This window comes from Indicator indicator, unplaced genomic scaffold (assembly GCF_027791375.1).
Source record: "Indicator indicator isolate 239-I01 unplaced genomic scaffold, UM_Iind_1.1 iindUn_scaffold_78, whole genome shotgun sequence".
NCBI lineage: Eukaryota > Metazoa > Chordata > Aves > Piciformes > Indicatoridae > Indicator > Indicator indicator.
In genome coordinates this window covers 41387-61337 of record NW_026539204.1, presented here as the reverse complement: position 1 = coordinate 61337, position 19951 = coordinate 41387, and the positions used below count along the sequence as shown (strand labels likewise).

The 19951-nt window shown below is 55.9% G+C and overlaps 1 protein-coding gene across 1 annotated transcript in view; it reads left to right on the top strand.

Moving 5' to 3' along the window:
• Positions 1 to 1835: 1835 nt before the first annotated feature.
• SLC4A8 (solute carrier family 4 member 8) overlaps positions 1836 to 19951 on the top strand; it is a 36639-nt gene continuing 18523 nt past the window's right edge. Inside the window, exons 1-5 of the mRNA XM_054398680.1 lie at positions 1836 to 1880; positions 11038 to 11119; positions 13298 to 13432; positions 15664 to 15799; positions 15992 to 16152. Of these exons, the coding sequence (XP_054254655.1) occupies positions 1836 to 1880; positions 11038 to 11119; positions 13298 to 13432; positions 15664 to 15799; positions 15992 to 16152 (559 nt within the window). The remainder of the gene's footprint in view (positions 1881 to 11037; positions 11120 to 13297; positions 13433 to 15663; positions 15800 to 15991; positions 16153 to 19951) is intronic.

Sequence of the window (19951 nt, the reverse complement as noted above, 5' to 3'; positions counted from 1 at the left end):
TGGCTGCCTCCTCCCTGGAGCTGTTCCAGGCCAGGCTGGATGAGGCCTTGAGCAACCTGGGCTGGTGGAGGTGTCCCTGCCCATGGCAGGGGTTGGAGCTGGCTGAGCTTTGAGGTCCCTTCCAACCCAACCCATTCCATGGTTCTGTGTCCTGGCAAGGTGCACACACTCAAGCACATTGCTGTGCTCACAGGCTCTGGGCACAAGCAGGGTAAGAACCTCCCCAGATTTAGTTCTGTTTTCCAAGGACCCAAGAGACAGAGGGATGCCAGTAGGCAGGGGGGGACATTTAGTCCCTCCAAGGTTTAAACCTCCAAAGGCAAAGCAATGAAAAATTCAAATTTTCTGCAGCAAGAAGAATATTTCTGAAAGGAAACAAAACTCTCTGTGGTTGTCCACAGCCTCTTGATCTTTGAGGAACTGTCAGTGGAAATAAGGGACAAGGACATCATCTCCTCCCCCACCATCTGTGCCACAAGCAGGGAAGGGAACTCACTAATGGCTCTGTTAATTAATAACTGCCCCTGTGTTCATCTCCAGGAAAGGATGAGGAATGGTCCTGGTCCCATTGCATTTGGGCTGACCCTGGGAGATGGAGCCCAGGATGGAGGTTTTCAAGCAGCTCCAGAACCTTCATCTCTTGTTTTCTCTTCAGAAGAGTTTCAGCTGACAGATACTTCTGGGGCTGGTGGTTTGGGGAGAGGATTTTATATTTAATTGCAGATTTTTGAAAAAGGCCTTTCTGAGGGGAAAACCAAGGCAAAAGGGGCTGGTGGGAAGGGGTGAGAAGAAAGTGCCCCTGCCCATGGCAGGAGGGTTGGAACGAGATGATTCTTAAGGTGCCTTCCAACCCAAACCATTCCATGATGGCTGCAGCAGGGTGAGCCTTGCTGCTGGTCCCCTCTGTGAGGGCCTGGAGAGATTCCTGAGCTCAGTTTCTCTTGAAAATGTTGAATGCTTTTTGGGTTGTAGAGGCTCAAAATTGGAGGGGCTGAGCCCTCAGCTGCTCGGGGCAGAGAGTGTGTGCCAGGGCTCGTTGGAGGGGGAAGGTCCCCATGTGTGTCCCCCCCCAGCTCTGACCCCTTCCTGCTGGGCCAGTGGGAATTCTGGGGGAGCAAAGAGCTGGGTTTGCCTTGAGCTGGAGTAAGGGTTTAGGGGAAGCCCTGGCTGCAGCCTGGGGGGGGGACAGATCCGTTGGGAAGGATGCTGGAGGAGGCCTGGAGGGAAGCTGGGGGGAGATCAGAGGGGATGCTGGAGGGGATCTGGGGGTGATGCTGGGGGGCAGCTGGGGGTGGGTGCTGTAAGGACGTCAGGGTGGTGTGGAGGGGGAGCAGGGGGAGATGCTGGGTGGGATCTGAGGAGGATAATGGAGGTGATGCTGGGGGGGTCGATGATGGAGGGGTCCAGGGAGGGGGAATGATGCTGGAGTGGGGTCTCTAAGATTCTGGAAGGGGTCAGGGTGGGTGGTGGTGCTGGGGGGGGGGGGGAAGGGGGGATCAAGGTGATGCTGGGGGGGGGGTCGATGCTGGGGGGTGATGCTGAAGGGGGCTGGGCCAGGAGAATGATGCTGGAGGGAGCCGGAGGCCAGGATGCTGGCGAGGACCTGGGGTCCAGCGGCCGCTGCCGAAGCAGGGCCGGGCGCTGCCCCCAGCCCCAGCGGAGTCCCCCGGCCCTGCCTCCGCCCTCTGCCCGCCGCCTCCCCCCGGCCCGGGGCGGGGTTTGGCCCCGGCGCGGGCGATGCCGGAGCCGGTGTGAGCGGCACCGGGGCTGCAGGCGGCTGCGGCCCCCCCTGGCCCAGCCCCGGGGGGGCGACCCCGGCCCCCCCCTGCCCAGCCATGCCTGCCGGCAGCAACGAGCCCGATGGGATCCTCAGCTACCAGGTCGGGGGGGCGGCGGCAGGAGACGCGGGGTGCCCGGTCCCGGGCGGGGGCTGTGCCGCCGGCGCGGCCGGAGGATGCTCGGTGCCTGCTCACTGCGGCATTTCCGAGGGCGGGCGGCGGGGGAGGAGGTCAGAGCCTCTGCAGTGAGGGGCAGCGGGGGCCGAAGGGCTCCTCTTGGGCAAGGGGCGGAAGGGGATTTAAGGGGGGGGGTCTGTAAAATGGGGTGCCGGGGATGTGCAAGAGGGTACCAGGCCTCGGAAGGGGGTTCAAGGAGAGGGATGGGAGGGCAAAGGAAGGGGCGAGGGTTGCCCAAGGTGGGTGCAGGAGGAGTGCCAAGGCACCTGCATGAGATCCTTGGAGGGGCTCCCTGCTGGTGTCCCCACCCTTGTCCTCTCCTTCTGCATCTGGATGTGACCCCAGGTGACTGCAGGCCCTGTGCAGGTGGGACCAAAGCTGCTGTCCCCTTAGAGCTCCTCTGCCACCCAGTCCCCAGAGGGAGGCTCAGCTGTTGTCCCCACTGCTGCTGGGCTGCAGGCTGCAGGGGTCCCCCTTTTTCCTGCCCACCCCCCTCTGCACCCATGGGACCTGACTTGGTGGTAGATGAGAGGTGGGGAATTAATTAACCTGCCCTGAAATCATAGCCCCTGGGAAAGGGGGGAAGGAATTTGCCTCTGGCCTGGCAAGGGACAGCAGTCAGATCCCAATGATGCTCAGCCATGACCAATGTCCCTCCCTCACAGCCCCAGTTTGGGGCTCTGCAGCATCTGGGTCCGGTCCCTGTCACAGCCCAAATCCTGGCACAGCAGCCAGAGGAGTCTTGGCAAGGAAATGGTGCCTGATGGCAAAGGAAGGAGCTGGAGGGAGGGTGGCTTTGTCTGGGCTGGATGGAGTTGTAGAGGGGTGAGGAAAGATCTCCTGCTCCACCAGCAAAGTAGCCCCCCCGGTCCAGTCACCGTTACACTAATCCCATAATACCAGTGGGCTCAGTGTTGTTAGTTACCCTTTGGGTGAGATTAATTCCATTAATTGTCCCTCTGGTGACCAGTCCTTCTGTGTGATGGGCTGAGGGGGCCAGGAGGAGAGCTTTTCCTGCCCATGCCATGATTTCAGCCTCCCCTGGCACCTGGAGGACTCAAAGCTGAACCTGAACCTCTCTGCTCTGTGCTTTTCCTCTTGCTGAATTCCACCAAAGCTTCCCCAAGGAAAGATTTTTCTTTCTTAAGCAGAGGAGACAGGTGAGTTGAGGCAGGACGCTCCCCAATGCTCCTTTCTCCTGCTGGGACAGAAGAAAATGCAGCAAAATAATAATCTGGAGAAGTTTTCTTGGGGTGGTCGTGGGGAGAGGATGGACTGAGCTGGTGACACAGAGGGACTCGCTGCAGCCATGTCCAAATGGCCTCCCTCTGCTCCACTGAGTCCTGATTGCATTTGCAAGCACTAATTACTTCCAGCCACCCAACAAACCTAGCTTGGAAGCAGCCAGAGCTGTGCACTTAGGAAACTGAAGTGGCAGAGCTCTGGCTGCTCCAGAACTCAGAAGTGAGCCATGCAAAGCTCCAGGTTCCCTTCCTCAGCTCAGTTGTGACAATTTAGTGGTTTTCAGGTGCCTGGCACCAGTGGAGAACAACAGGGAGGGGGAGGCAATGTGTGAGTGTGGAGCTCATCCTGGGATGGCAGAACTTGCTTTTGGAGGCAGAGAATGGGTTGGGTTGGAAGGGACTGCAAAGCTCATCCAGTTCCAGCCCCCTGCCATGGGCAGGGACTCTCCTACTTGACCAGGTTGCTCAAGGCTCCATCCAGGCTGGCTCTGAACATCATTCCTCCTTCCTCTATTACCCACTCAGAGATGGCATTTGCCACATTGCTTCTGAGTTGCTGGCACTGCAGCTCCTCCAGCAAATGACCACTCTGAGGCTGTTAGAGTGGCCCAGCCAGGACTGTGAGAGCTTGGGGTGGGGCAATTTCCTCTGGTGGGATCTCCATGCAAGGGTTGCTGCAATCCCAGGGGAAGGGTGATGGGATGCTGCAGCCTGGAATGTGCCCACTTGTCCCATTCCCTCCTGTTTTGCCCCTGAAGCTTTCATGGTAAATAATAAAAAAGTAACAGGGATCTGAGCTTGGCTCAGGGAGGGATTTTAACTGATTGGCCCTGGGTGACCCCTTCCCTGGCTGTGTTATTTTATACCCAGTGTCACCTTTCAGGGCAGTTGACCTTTGTGCTGAGCAGCGGCAGGGAGGAGGAAGTTCATTATGAACATTAAGAACAAATGAATTCACAGCATGGAAATGATGAATTAGCTCAGCTCAGAGAGAAAAGCAGGGCTGGGTACAGCTGCAGGAAGTGAGGAATGACAAGGCATCACACACCAGCACATTTCTGTGCAAGGGCTTCTTGAGGCACCAAAGGGATGGAGGCCAGGCCAAAGCCTCACAGCCTCTAGATCATGGAGTCCAACCATAAGCAAACATCTCCCTGTGCACAGCTGCTGGACCATGTGACAGAGTCACAGATTGCATCAGGTGGGAAGGGACCCTCCAAGGTCATCCTGTCCAAAACCCTGCAGGCAGCAGGGACACCTCCAGCCAGAGCAGGCTGCCCAGGGCCATATCCAGTCTGACCTTGGATGTCCCCAGGGATGGAGCAGCACAGCCCTGGGCAGCCTGTGCCAGGATCTCATAGTGGAGAACTTCTCCTGATGCCCAACCTACCCCCACCCTGCTCCAGTTTCAAACCATTGCTCCTCATCCTATCCCCCCAAGCCCTTCTGAACAGTCCCTCCCCTGCAGGTCTTGAAATGCAGCTCTAAGGTCTCCCTGGAGCCTTCCCTTCTCCAGGCTCAGCAGCCTCACCTCTCCCAGCCTGTCCCCAGAGCAGAGGTGCTCCAGCCCTCTGATCATCTTCATGGCCTCCTCTGCACCCTCTCCAGCAGCTCCAGCTCCTTCTTGTGCTGGGGCCTCCAGAGCTGGCCCCAGTCCTGTGGGTGAGGTCTCCCCAGAGCAGAGCAGAGGGGCAGGATCCTCTCTCTCCAGCTCTGGCCACACTGCTTTGGATGCAGCCCAGGCTGCCCTTGGCCTTCTGTGCTGCCAGTGCCCACTGCTGGCTCCTGGCCAGCTTCTCCCTCCCAGCACCCCAAGTCCTTCTCTGCAGGGCTGCTCTCGAGCTCCTCACCCCCAGCCTGGGTTGCTACTGAGGGTTGTCCTGGCCTGGCTGCAGGATCCTGCACTTGGCCTTACTGAACCTCATGAGGTTCTCCTCTGCCACCACTGCAGCCTGTCCAGGTCACTCTGGATGGCTCCCATCCTATCCTTCAGACTTATCAACCTCACCACTCAGCCTGGTGTCCTCTGCAGACTTGCTGAGGGTGCCTCAGTCTCTGTCTGTGTGATTGATGAAGAGACTGAACAGCTCTGGTCCCACTCAGACCCTTGGGGGACACCACCTGCGGCATGACCAGGGCTCTGCCAACAGTAGGAAAACTCCCCCCAGATCCCATGAGCAGAGGGAGATGATTTGTGCTGTAGGCAGGGTGGATGGGACCTTGAGCAGCCTGTGCTGGTGGGAGGTGTCCCTGCCCATGGCAGGAGTTGGAACTGGCTGAGCTTTGAGATCCCTTCCAACCCAGGTCATTCTGTGAAGCTCAGCCTGGCACAGGCAAAACAGTTTCTAGAGAGGAAACTTTCCCTGTGCCACCCACAGGATGTTTGAAAGCTGCAGCTCTCCAAATCTCTCTGTTGGTCCCCAGCCTGTGGCTGTGCTTGAAGCTTTGATTGAACTCACATTGCCATTTCAAGTGATTTTATTGAGCCCTTTCTACTTCCATTGGTTGGCATTTGGGGTTCGTGGCAAACCCAAAGGGAAGAAGGATGCTTGGAAGGCACAGAGGGTGGCAGATTCCACATCAGGTTTTGCAGCTTCAGGACAAGTTACTAATGTTCTTATTTATTTATTATTTATTTATTTATTTTACCAAGTCTTCATGGTGAACACAGCTGAGAGCCCTGGGGCTGAGAACCTGGAGAAGAGCAGCCCCAGCAGGGTGGGAGCAAGAAGGGGCCAGGTTCTGTTCAGTGGTGCCCAGGGACAGGACACGGGACAAGGGGCACAAACTGGACTTTTCCTCAACATGAAGAGAAACTTCCTTGGTGTGAGGGTGCTGGAGGCCTGGAGCAGGCTGCCCAGAGAGGTTGTGGAGTCTCCTTCTCTGGAGACTTTCAAGTCCCCTCTGGATGTGTTCCTGGGTGCCCTGCCCTGGGTGCCTTGCTCTGGACTGGATGCTCTCCAGAGGTCCCTTCCAACCCCACCAGCTGGGGTTCTTTGCCCATGGCAGTGGATGCCAGTGTGGCATTTGAAGTTGAAAGTCAGAGCTCTGGTTTCTGGGGGCTGCTCTCTAGCCCTTGCTGTAGCTCTTGCTTCTTTAACCTTGCCCCACAGCTCTGCCCCCAGGCCCCCAGCCCTGCCCAGAGCCCCACAGCTCTGCCCCCAGCCCAGGCTTTCTGCTACTTTGCTTCTCTTCCAATTTCAGAAGTGGAGCAGCTGGGTGCTAATCTTTGTGCATTTTATTTGTTTCAAGAGGTTTTGGTTGCTGTGATGACAGCAGCAGGGTGGCACTGAAGCCAGATCTGGTGTCCCCAGCAGAAGAGGGACACAGAGCAGTTGGAGTGAGTCCACAGGAGGCCACAAGGATGCTCCAAGGGCTGGAGCAGCTCTGCTGTGAGCACAGGCTGAGGGAGCTGGGGGTGTTCAGCCTGGAGAGGAGAAGGCTCCAGGGGGACCTCAGAGCTGCTTCCAGTGCTGGAAGGAATCCTGCAGGAAGGTTGCAGAGGGACTTTTGCTGAGGGGGTCTGGAGACAGACCAAGGGGGAAGGGTTTGGAGCTGAGGCACAGCAGGGTTGGAGTGGAGCTGAGGAAGAAGTTCTGCAGTGCCAGGGTGGTGAGACTCTGGCACAGGCTGCCCAGGGAGGCTGTGGCTACCTCTTTCCTGGGGGTATTCAAGGCCAGGCTGGATGAGACCTTGAGCAGCTGAGTCCAGCTGAGAGGTGTCCCTGCCCATGGCAGGAGGTTGGAGGAAATGAGCTCTGAGGTCTCTTCCAAGCTGAACCATTCTAGGGTTCTATGAATTTTCTAGTCCCAAACCTTCCCCTCTGTGTCTTTCATAACAGAGTAGTTTGAGTGGAGAGGAAAGCTGAGAGCTGTGTGGCCATGACCAGGCTCTGTTCTGTGCAGAGGTGAACAGGTTGAGGTTTCCTTGGGGTAGTTCCTGTCTGTGCAGCTAAGGAAGGAGAATCTGAGCAGTGGTCACTGATTTTCTGTAGTGTTTCAGACATTCCCAGCAATTAATAGAGGAGTCCCTGAAGAGGGGAAAAAAGACTCCAGGTGTTTCCAGGTGACTTTTTCTCAAGCTGCAGTTGTGGCTTGGGGGTGAGATGTGGTTGGGTTTTGATTCCTTGGAGGGAAGCAAAAAGATTTATCTCTGCTCATGCCTATGCTCCTCTTTTGACACTGAAGGCACAAGATCTGTCAGTGATGTCTCAGGGGAGGAGAAGTTTGCTCTCAGCCCTTGGCTTCTGCTAAAAAAAAAAAAACATTTCTGTAGCACCAAGGGCAGCCCAAACCTCCCTGGGCTGAAGACTGTTAAAACCTACAAATCCCTTCAGTCCCAAGCAGAGACAAACATGAACCATGGGACAGGAAAATAAACCCAGAAGAGAATCTGAGTGTGTACATGGAGGGGGAGGCAGGACCCCCAAATAACACAGGTGGTGAGGTGGGAGCCTCAGATAAGTCAGGTGAAGTGGCTAGCACAAGCCAACTCCAAACCTCTCAGGCCATGGTTTAGTGCTGTGTGGAAGGTTGGACTGAATTGTCCTTGAGGGCTCTTCCAACCAGATATTTTCTGTGATTCTGTGTGATCCCAAATACAAAGGAACTGAAGGAAAAGCCACTGCTGTGTCCCCAGGGTGGGTGCTGATTCCCTGAGCCCCTTCCCATATCCCCATGGGGGTAGTACCCTGCTCAGAGCACCTTTGGCTTCCTTGCAGCTGAAGCTCTCCTGCTCTCCAGAAGCTCACCACAGATTCCATCCCAGTCAGTTCCTTGTTTTCTGTCCTGGGATAGTAGCAGCTGGCACCAACCCACCTGCCCTGCCTGAGACAAGGCAACTCCAAGGGCAAGTCCCCACACAGACCACTGGGGAGACAAGACCACTTGTCACCAGCCTCCATTTGGACATTGAGCTGTTGACCACTGCCCTCCAACCAATTCCTTATCCCCTGGGCACTCCACCATCAGATCCACATCTCTCCAGCTTAGAGAGAAGGATGCTGTGGGCACTGTGCCAAAGGTTTTGCAGAAGTCCAGGTAGATGACATCTGCTGGTCTTCCATTGTCCAAGTGCCTTTTAAACACCTACAGGATGGTGACTCCACCTCTGTCCTGGGCAGCCTGTTCCAGTGGGGCAGCTCAGTGTCCCTTCTGGTGAAGACATTTTTCCTCATGGCCAATGTAAACGTCCCCTGGGGCAGCTTGAGGCCATTTCCTCTCCTCCTGTCACTGTTAACCTGGGAGAAGAGGAAGCCCCCACCTGGCTCCAGCATCCTCTCAGAGGGTTGCAGAGAACAGTGAGGTCCCCTCTCAGCCTCCTCTTTTCCAGGCTGAACACCCCCAGGTCCCTCAGCAGCTCCTCACAGGACTTGTGCTCCAGGTCCCTCAGCAGCCACATTTAAACCCCCAAAGCTGCTTTGGTCTGGCAGGATGCAGCATTTGCACCACATTTCTCTATTCCAGGCAGTTTTTCCTCCAAACAGAGCTGGTTTCTCCCCATCCACTCAGTTTTCCAAGTGGGAAGGGTCTTGGGGTTTGCTTTGACATAACTGCCTGGCTCCACATCAGTGATTGTGGTTCCACAAAGGGCACTTCTGTGCCAGGCTGTTGGTGCACAGTGGATGCCACTGAAGCTCCAGCTCCTCTTGGTGAGGGCTGCTCTGGTGTTAGAGATTCATGGAATGGGTTGGGTTGGAAGGGATCTCAAAACTCACCCAGCCCCAACCCCTCAGGTTGCTCAAGGCCTCATCCAGCCTGGCCTGGAACACCTCCAGGCAAGGAGCATCCACAGCCTCCCTGGGCACCCTGTGCCAGGCTCTCCTCACCCTCACTGGATAGAATTTCTTCCTCCTCTCCAGTCTCAATCTGCCCTCTCCCAGCTCAAAGCCATTGTCCCTTGTCCTGGCACTCCCAGCCCTTGTCCCAAGTCCCTCCACAGCTCTCCTGGAGCCTCTTCAGCTACTGGAAGCTGCTCTAAAGTCTCCCTGGAGCCTTCTTCTCTCTAGGCTGTACAGCCCCAACTCTCTCAGCCTGGCCCCACAGGGGAGGTTCTGCAGCTTCTGATCCTCTTGGTGGCCTCCTCTGGCCCCTCTGCAGCAGCTCCAGGTCCTTCTTGTGCTGGGGGCCCCAGAGCTGAGGCAGTGCTGCAGGTGAGACCTCAGCAGAGCACAGCAGAGGGTCCCCCTCATGGGGGGGCTCTACCTCCCTGACTGATCTGGAGGTGCTGGTATGCCCCCCAACCTGGGACCATTGTGAGGATGAACTTCCAGAAGAGCCACAGGGAGCCTGGCCAGGGCTCTGCCAGCAGTGGGAAAACTTCCCCCAGATCCCATGAGCAGAGGGAGATGCTTTGTGCTGGGGTGAGCTGCTGTAGGCAGGGTGGATGGGACCTTGAGCAGCCTGTGCTGGGGGGAGGTGTCCCTGCCCATGGCAGGAGTTGGAACTGGCTGAGCTTTGAGGTCCCTTCCAACCCAACCCATCAAAGGGTTTTTCCAGCCAAAGCCATCCTGTTACTCTTAAGTCAAAGTTCAGACCTGGGGAGGTTAATGGGGGCCTGTGTGGGTGCTGGTGGCAATGTCCTGTGCTCGAGCTGCCATCTAGTGAGGCCTGCAGGGACCTCCTTTGGAGGTGAAGCTGCTGAGCTCTGCAGTGCAGATTGGTTTGTTTGTTTTTTTTTTTGCCCTGCAGTTTGGGAATCCTCTCCCTTTATTATTTTATTTATCCACTGTCTGTAGAAAGGAATCACAAGAAGGAAGCAGAAGGGGTTTTGGTCTCCAATCATAGAATCAGGTTGGAAAAGACCTTTGAAATCATCAAGTCCAACTCAGCACTGCCAGGGCACCACCAAACCATGGCCCTCAGCACCACAGCTCCACAGCTTTGGAACTTCTTCGGGGATGGGAACTCCTCCACTGCCCTGGGCAGCCTGGGCCAGGCCTGGACAACACTGAAGGGGAAGAAATTGTTCCTCATGGCCAACCTAAACATCCCCTGGCACAAACCAAGCGCATTTCCTTTTGTCCTATCACTGTTACCTGGGAGTAGAGCCCAACCTCCCCCTGGCTCCAGCCTCCTCTCAGGCACTTGCAGGGAGCCAGAAGGTCTCCCCTCAGCCTCCTCTCCCCCAGCCTCAACCCCCCCAGCTCCCTCAGCTGCTCCTCCCCAGCCCTCTTCTCCAGACCCTTCCCCAGCTCCCTTTGCCCTTCCCTGGCCCTGCTCCAGCCCTCAAAGTCCTTCTGGCCCTCAGGAGCCCAACCCTGCCCCCAGCCTTGCAGCTGTGCCCTGCCCAGTGCCCAGCCAGGGGCACAATCCCTGCCCTGCTCCTGCTGCCCACACCGTTGCTGCTCCAGCCCAGGATGTTGTTGGCTTTCTTGGCTCACACTCAGCCAGCTGCTGACAAACACCCCCAGGGCCTTTCCTGCTGGGCAGCTTTCCAGCTGCTCCTCCCCTGTGGTCTGAAGTCGTAGAACCACAGACTCACAGAACGGTTTGGGTCCGAAGGGATCTCCAAAGGTCACCCAGTCCAGCCTCCTGCAGTCAGCAGGGACATCCTCAACCAGAGCCACGTTGCTCAGAGCCCTGTTGAGCCTCACAGACCTCTCCCTCTGTAGGAAACCTTCCAGCCCCACAGTGGATGCAGGACAGGTGGTGCCATGGGCTGTTCATTAGGGGTGGGAAGAAAAGCCTCCTACCAGTCCATGTTTCCAGGGCTGTGCCCGAGGGAGGAGGTGCTCAGGAGCGTGATGCTCATGGACACAGCTGGCTGGTGGCTGGGAGGAGGTGAGGCAGTTTTACACACCTGGCCCCAGCTGCTGCCTGCTTCTCCTTGCTCAACAGAGACAGGATGAAGAGGCTGTCGTCGACCAGGGGAGGACAAGCAACGTGGTCAACATTCACTATGAGAAGGAGGAGCTGGAAGGTGAGGCTCTGCTGAGACCCCATCCCTTGCCCCCTGTCACAACACGAGAAGGGTTATTGTTGTGTATTTAATATCATGGCTTTTAAATAGAGGGGGGAAGTCCCCATGGAGGCCCTGGGACGAGTTTTAGCCACGGGGCTCAATAATTCACTTGTGCAGAGGCTTCTCCTGGTTTGGAGAGATCAGGAGAGTACCTTCATGGCTGCATATGCAAGGCTGTGGTTTGGGGTTTTCTTTTGGAACCAGAGTTCATTATCAGAGGTTTGATTTGATCTTCTCCTATCTGTTGCCTTGGGCCATACAAGCACTGGAAAAATAATCACCTTGTTCCCTGCTTGGAGCAATCCCCTGGGTTAGGGCTGCAGAAGGGTGGGGGCAGGGGCAAGAGAGCTGCTTGCAGGACCCAGCTCAGAAGGTGAGTAGCAAAGCAAAGGTGGAAAGAGACCTGCATGGATGAGCAAGGAGCTTCTGGGAAAGCTCCAATGAAAGCAGGAAATTTATGGAACATGGAGAAAGGGACTGGCCTTGGGGGGGTGAGGGGGCTGGGGATTGGAGGAACCTGCCAGAGTGTGTAGGGATGCAGTGAGGAAAGCTAAGGCCCTCTTGGAATGACATCTGGTGAGGGATGTCAAGGACAACAGGAAAGGCTTCTTCAAGTAGGAGCAAAAGGAAACCCAGGGAGTGGGCCTGGGTGGTCTGACTTTTAGGGATACAGAGAAGGTTGAGTTACTGAGAGCTGTCCTTGCTTCAGTCTCTACTGCTAAGGAATGCCAGACCCTAGAGGTCTGAAGAGGGAAGGCTCTCCCTTGGTCAAGGAGGGCTGGGTTAGAGATGACCTAGACAAGCTGGACCCCCCCAGATCCATGGGGGTGGAGCCACTGAGTGCTGAGGGCCTTGGCAGGTGTTGTTGCTAAGCCTCTGTCCATCATCTTGGGAAGTCCTGGAGAACAGGAGAGGTGTGTGAGGGCTTGAGGAGAGCCAGGGTCAAAAAGACTTCTTGGGAAGTCCCAAGAAACCAAAAGCCTCACCTCCATCCCTGAGAAGGTGACAGAAGAGCTCTTTCTGGATGCCACCTCTAAGAACGTGGAGGAAAAGGTTATCAGGAGTGGTCAGCATGAAGAAGTGGTCAGTAAGAGGACCTGGCAGTGCTGGGGCACAACAAGAAGCCAGCAATGTGTCCTCATGGCCAAGAAGGCCCCAAGGGTGTCCTGAGGGGCATAAAGAAGAGAGTGGCCAGCAGCAGGTCAAGGGAGGTTCTCCTCCCTTCTACTCTGCTCCAGTGAGGCCATAGCTGAAGAACTTGGTCCAATTCTGGGCTCCCCAGTTGCAGAGGGCCAGGGAAGTGCTGGAGAGAGTCCAGAGGAGGCTGGGAAGATGCTGAAGATCCTGGAGCAGCTCCATGGAGCAAAAGCTGAGAGCCTGAAGAAGAGCAGCCCCAGGTGGCATCTGAGCAATGCTCAGCAAGAGCTAAAGGGTAGGGGGCAAGAAGGGACCAGACTCTGCTGAGTGGTGCCCAGGGCCAGGCCAAGGGGCACAAAGTGGAGCCCAGGAGGTTGCAGCTGAGCAGGAGGAGAAAGTTGTTTGGTGTGAGGGTGCTGGAGGCCTGGAGCAGGCTGCCCAGAGAGGTTGTGGAGTCTCCTTCTCTGGAGACTTTCAAGCCCCCTCTGGATGTGTTGCTGTGTGCCCTGCCCTGCTCTGGCAGGGGTGTTGGACTGGATGCTTTCCAGAGGTCCATTCCAACCCCACCAGCTGGGGTTCTTTGCTCATGGGCAGTGGATGCCAGTGTGGCATTTGAAGTTAACTTGAAAGTCAGATCTCTGGCTGCTGGGGGCTGCTCTCTGGCCATTGTGCCCCTGGGCAAGCTGCTGTGGGTGCCCTGCTGGAGCAGGGGAGGTTGGACTGGGTGAGCTCCAGAGGTCCCTTCCAGCCTCACCATGATAGGATTCTGGAATTCTGTGCTGCTTAACAAACAATTCTGAGTGTTGTGCAGCTCAAGCTGGACTTTGAGCTGGAGCCACCACTTGTTGCTCTCTGGCTGCAAATTTTGAGTTAAATACTTTTGGAGCAAAGGAGGTCCAGGGAGAACGAAACAAGAACAGTCAGGATCTCCTCCTGGGATTCAGCCACCTCAGCTCCTGCTGCAGTGCCAGGAGTGCTGAAAACGTTGCTCTGTTGCAGGGCACCGGACCCTGTATGTGGGGGTGAGGATGCCCCTGGTGAGGCAGAGCCACCGGCACCACCGCGCCCACCGCCAGAAGCACCGGGAGAGGGCACGGGAGAAGGACCCAGCCCCGACGGAGCAGGGCTGCCAGTGTGAGTGCCACCAAGCTCCTCAGGATGTGTGGCTGAGAGGTCTTCTGTGAGCAGGTCCCTGTGGTTGGTTTGCTGTCCCTCGGAGGGGTGCTTAGCAAGGACCCTGCTCCAGAGACAAGCTCAGCTGGGGCTTGCTTGGGGCAGTTCAAGGCATGATGGCCTCAGGCTCCCCTTCCTTTGAGGGATCCTGGCTTGAAAAGTGGAACTGTGGGAAAGGGAAGCTGCCCACCCTTGGTGGAATGGATACTTGACCATGGTTCTGTGCAAGCCCAGAGACCCAGGGGAGAGGAGCCAGCTCTTCATGGTTGAACTGGTGCTGACCTGATGGCCACTTTGCATGTGAGAAGGGCAGGCTGTGTTCAGGCATGGGAAGGGTTGGAGCTTGGAGGAAAAGAGGCTCATCAGGAGCAGTCAACAGGGATTCACCATGGGGGGGGTCAGGCTTGATCAGTCTGATAGCCTTTTATGGTGGCATAATTAGATGGACTGACAAAGGGAGGGCTGTGGATGTGGCCTACCTCAACTCCATCAAGGCTTTGACACTGCCATGGCATCCTCGCAGCCAAGCTTGAGAAGTGGGGACTGGATGGTTGGGTTGTGAGGTGGGCTGAGAGCTGGCTGAAGAACAGGGCTCAGGGAGTTGTGATCAGTGGGGCAGGGTCTAGTTGGAAGCCTGTGGCCAGTGGTGTCCCCAGGGCTCAGCACTGGGTCCAGCCCTGGTCAGTCTATTAATACATCAACACCCTGGGTGAAGAGACAGAGTGGAGCCTCAGCTGGCTTGGTGATGGTACCAAACTGGGAGAGGTGGTGACACTCCTCAGGCTGTGCTACCACCCAGTGAGACCTGGACAGGCTGAGAGCTGGCGGAGAAGAACCTCGTGGGGGCAAGGGTAGGGCTCTGTATCTGGGGAAGAATAACCCCATGGAGCAGGACAGGTTGGAAACTGAGATGTTGGAGAGCAGCTCTGGGGAAAAGGACCTGGGAGTGCTGGTGGGCACCAGGATGCCATGAGCCAGCAATGAGACCTTGTGGCTAAGAGGGACAGTGGCAGCCTGGGGGGCATCAAGAAGACCGTGGCCAGCAGGGAGAGGGAGGATCTGCTGCTGTCTGCTGTGCCCTGGGGAGACCACATCTGCAGCACTGTGTCCAGTTCTGGGCTCCACAGTTCAAGAGGGACAGGAAACTACTAGAGAGAGTCCAGAGCAGGCTACAAAGATGCTGAGGGGCCTGGAGCATTGATACAGAGAAACAGAAAAGCTCAAGAGCCAAGCCTGACAAGCAAGAATGGTTTATGAGCAGTGCTTGACACAGCCCTGGACACTCAGGGATCTTCCCTCCAAGCTTCACAGAGCTAACACACAGTTACCTCTGCACATTCCTGCTGCTTCCTAGAGCACACAGCTTAAGCAAATTATTTATTGGAATTCATTTATAATTGGCTCCTCCCACCCCTACCTGGCAGTGAATTTGGGCAGTGGGCTGGGGGTCTGCCTCTTAGTTGAACTTTTCCTCTTCTTTTGGTTGTTTTTCTGTTCCTCTGCTCATGTCTGCAGGAATGAGCTGTTCTGTCCCTGGCCTGTTCCCCATTATCTGTGCATTGTCTTAGAGAAGCACTCCATAGATTCACCTTCCCCTAAACTCTACATTGGTGTGTGGCAGCTTTCTTCCTGCATGGCCTCCAGCTTCTAAATGCAAAGCCCCAGACTGATGTCTTCCCTTCTTTCAGTTCACAAACCAGAAGCACCTCCTGAGCCATGGGCATCCTGGTCCTCAGACTTCCATGCACTGGTTCAGTTCCTGCTGTTCTGGCTTCCATGCATTGGTTCAGGGATGAGAGCCCTGGGGCTTTTTAGTCTGGAAAAGAGAAGGCTGAGGGGAATCTGATCAATGCTGATCAAGGGTGGGTGGCAGGAGGATGGGGCCAGGCTGTGTGCAGTGGTGCCCAGGGACAGGAAAAGGGGCTCTGGGCACAAAGTGGAAGATCAGAAGTTCATCTAAACATGAGGAGGAACTTCTTGAATTTAAGGTCACAGAGCCCTGGAGCAGGCTGCCCAGAGAGCTGCTGGAGCCTCTGGGAGTCTGGAGACTTTCAAGCCTCACCTGGATGTGTTCCTGTGTGCCCTGCCCTGGGTGCCCCTGCTCTGGCAGGAGGTTGGACTGGATGATTTCCAGAGGTCTCTTCCAACCCCCCCATGCTGAAATCCTGTGATCATTTGCCTTCTGCCCGCAGACACCCCATCCCAGCGGGTGCAGTTCATCCTGGGCACTGAGGAGGACGAGCAGCACGTCCCCCATGACTTGTTCACAGAGCTGGATGAAATCTGTGTGAAGGAGGGGGAAGGTGCTGAGTGGAAGGAGACAGCCAGGTGAGTCCCTGCTGCTGGCTGCCTTCACACCAGCAGCACCCACAGGCTCTGCTCTCCACTCTCTGGCACCTGAGACTTACGCAGCTGCAGGTCCTGGTGCAAGGAACCTTCTCCCTTTGCTGCCCCCCAGCTCTGTCAGAGGGGTTGCAGGGCTGGGGCTGTTCCTTTGCTGATCCTCTCTGGTGCCTGCAGGTGGCTGAAGTTTGAGGAGGATGTGGAGGAAGGCGGCGAGCGCTGGAGCAAGCCCTACGTGGCCACCCTGTCCCTGCACAGCCTCTTCGAGCTGAGGAGCTGCATCCTCAAGGGCACAGTGCTGCTGGACGTCTGTGCCGGCAGCATCGAGGAGATTGCAGGTACGGTGGGCACCACAGCCCCCCAGGGAAGGGTCTGGCCTCAGACCTTCACTCCTGAAGCAAACTCTGCCCCTGCAGCTGGCCCTTCTCCAGGGCTCCTGCTGTGTGTTGAAGTTGTTGCTGGGCATGCAGCAGTCACCCCAGCTCTGTCCTCTAAGCTGGGATCCTTTTGTGGGCTTATAGAAGCCAGTGTGGTGACGATGCCAAACTGGGAAGGGTGGTGACACCCCTCAGGCTGTGCTGCCATCCAGTGAGACCTGGGCAGGCTGAGAGCTGGGGGAGAGGAAACTCATGGAGTTCAATAAGGGCAAGGGTAGAGTTCTGCATCTGGGCAAGCACAACCCCATGGAGCAGGACAGGTTGGAGGCTGAGCTGTTGGAGAGCAGCTCTGAGAAAAGGGACCTGGGAGTGCTGGTGAGCACCAGGGAGCCATGAGCCAGCAATGAGACCTTGTGGCTAAGAGGGACAGTGGCAGCCTGGGGGGCATCAAGAAGAGTGTGGCCAGCAGGGAGAGGGAGGGTCTCCTGCACCTCCTGTGCTGCAGCACTTCACCTGGAATACTGTGTCCAGTTCTGGGCTCCCCAGTTGAAGAAGGACAAAGAGCTGCTGGAGGGAGTCCAGCCCAGGGCCACTGAGGATGCTGAGGGCATTGGAACAGCTCCCATGAAGAGCTGGGAGAGCTGGGGGTGATCAGCCTGGAGAGGAGGAGGCTGAGGGGGGATCTCATCAATGCTGGGTGTCAGGAGGGTGGGGCCAGACTCTTCTCAGTGGTCCCCAGTGACAGGACAGGAGGTGCTGGGCACAAACTTGACCACAGGAAGCTCCATTTAGACATGAGGAGGAACTTCTTGACTTTGAGGGTGCTGGAGCCTGGATGAAGGGGAGAAAGCCTGGAGGAGGGAAAATTCTCCACTAGTCAATGAAGACTGGGTTAGACCAGTTACACAAATTGAATATTCACAGGCCATGGACCCTGAGGAGATGCACCCAGGAGTGCTGAGGGAACTGCCTGATATTGTTCCTCTACCACATGACAGCATTTTTGCAAAGTTGTGGGGAACAGGACTGGAGGAAAGCCAAGGTCATTCCAGGCTTCATAAAGGGCAAGAAAGAGGTTCCAGGAAACTATAGAACAGTCAGCCTCACCTCCATCCCTGGAAAAAATGATGGAGCAGCTCATCTCTAGGCACTTGAAGAGAAGGTGGTGATCAGGAGCAGTCAGCATGGATTGAGTTCACTATTAGTAAGTTTGCAAATGACACCAAGTTGGGAGCAAGATTTGATCTGCTGGAGGGTAGGAGGGCTCTGCAAAGGGACCTTGCCAGGGTGGTTAGATAGGCAGAGTCCAAGGGTATGAGGTTTAATGAAAAAAAGTGCAGGGTCCTACACTTTGGCCACACCAACCCCATGCAGAGCTACAGGCTGGGGTCAGAGTGGCTGGAGAGCAGCCAGGCAGAGAGGGACCTGGGGGTGCTGGTTGACAGCAGCTGAACATGAGCCAGCAGTGTGCCCAGGTGGCCAAGAAGGCCAATGGCATCCTGGCCATAGTGTGGCCAGCAGGAGCAGGGAGGTCTTTCTGCCCTGTGCTCAGCACTGGTTAGGCCACACCTTGAATGCTGTGTCCAGTTCTGGGACCCTCTATTTAAGAAAGACGTTGAGATGATGGAATGTGTCCAGAGAAGGGCAACGAGGCTGGGGAGGGGTCTGGTACACAAAGCTGGGGAGGGGTCTGGGGCACAAGGCTGGGGAGAGGTCTGGAGCAGAATCCTATGAGGAGAGGCTGAGGGAGCTGGGGGTGTATAACCTGGAGAAGAGGAGGCTCAGGAGAGACCTCATTGCTCTCTACAACTACCTGAAGGGAGGTTGTAGCCAAGTGGGAGTTGGTCTCTTCTCCCAGGCACCCAGTGACAGAAAGGGAGGACACAGTCTCAAGCTACACAAGGGGAGGTTTGGGCTGGATGTGAGGAAGGAATTCTTCCCAGAAAGAGAGATTGGCCCTTGGAATGTGCTGCTTGGGGAGGTGGTGGAATCACCATCCCTGGAAGTGTTTAAAAAGAGACCGGATGAGGCACTAGGTGCCATGGTTTAGTTGATTAGAAAGTGTTGGGTCATAGGTTGGCCTTGGTGATCTCAAGTTCTTTTCCAACCTGGTTAATTCTGTAATTCACCAAGGGGAAGTCAGGCTTGGCTCATCTGATAGCCTCCTGTGCCGCTGCATCTAAATGGGAAGCTGCAGGGTGAGCAGTGGCTGTAGCCTGCCTTGGCCTTAGCAAGTCTCCCATAATATCCTTGAGAGTAAGCTCAGGAGGTGAGGGAGAGAAGAACAGCCAGTGAGATGGATTAGGAACTGGTGACAAAACAGAGTCCAAAGAGTGCTGGTCAGTGGTGCCAAGTCCAGCTGGAGAGCTGTAACCAGTGGAGTTTCCCAGGCATCAGTTCTGGGTCTGGTGCTGTTTAACATGTTCATCAATGACATCAATGAGGGGACACTGCTCAGCAGGTTTGCTGATGTTACCAAACTGGGAGGCTGTGCTGGTTTGAGGCCAGCCAGAACATCTCTTGCCCCGAAAGGGACAAAAGAATGACACACGCAAACGGATTGGAGAGTGATGGAAAGTTTAAATGGAAAAGCGATTGGTGAAGCTACAGAAAACTACAAACTACAAAGCATAGTGGAAAAGAACATCCCAAAGCGTACAGAGCCAGTTACATAATTCCCAAAGCTTCCCAATTCTTCCCTTCTTCCCACCTGAGGGTCTACCCAAACCCCCAGGGCTCTTTCTTCCCCCCCCCCCCTCCCACTGCTAGGCAAGTCTCAGGCTGGCCAGGTCTGAGACTGCCCCCCCCCACCCCCTTCATTTTCCTCCTGGCATTAGGCCTAGACAGGCCTAAGAGGCCTGAGATACCCCCCTGGCATTACCCAATAAGAGAGGACATCTCCCATGGGAGCAGAGAGGGAAGAAAGAGGAAGAGAATGACTCTGCAGATGGCTTTATAGGGCGCAGGATTTTGGGTAGAAATACGCCGTTTCCTGTGTCCACCCCTATTGGGTGGGCACCCAGGACACCAGAGGTGTAATTTATGTGGCAGTGGCAGGGGGCACCCAGCTTAAACTGCCACAGAGGCTTGGCTGAGACACCTGAACTCTGTGTAAGACTTGGACAGACTGAGAGCTGGGCAGAGAGCTCATGAGGCTCAACAAGGATAAGTGCAGAGTCCTGCACCTGGGAAGGAAGAATAAACTGCAACAGTACCGCTTGGGAGGTGATCTGCTGGAGAGCAGTCCTGTGGAGAAGGACCTGTCCTGTTCTGCATGGGACAGCAATGTGCCCTGGTGGCCAAGAAGGCCAATGGCATCCTGCAGTGCATCAAGAGGAGTGTGTCCAACAGATCCAGGGAGGTTCTCCTCCCCCTCTTCTCTGCTCTGGTGTGACCACACCTGGAACATTGCATCTGGTTCTGGGCTCCCCAGTTTGGGAGGGACAGGGATCTGCTGGAGAGAGTCCAAGGGAGGGCTATAAGGATGCTGAAGGGACTGGAGCACTGCCCTATGAGGAAAGGCTGATAGCCCTGGGGCTGTTTAGTCTGGAGAGGAAAAGACTGAGAGGGGATCTGATCAATGTCTATCAATATCTGAGGGGTGGGGCTCAGGAAGGAAGGGACAGGGACAACCTTTGCTCATTTGTGCCCTGTGACAGGACAAGGGGCAATGGATGGAAGCTACAGAACAGTTGGTTCCACCTCAACATGAGGAAGAACTTCTTTACTGCAAGGGTCACAGAGCACTGGAACAGGCTGC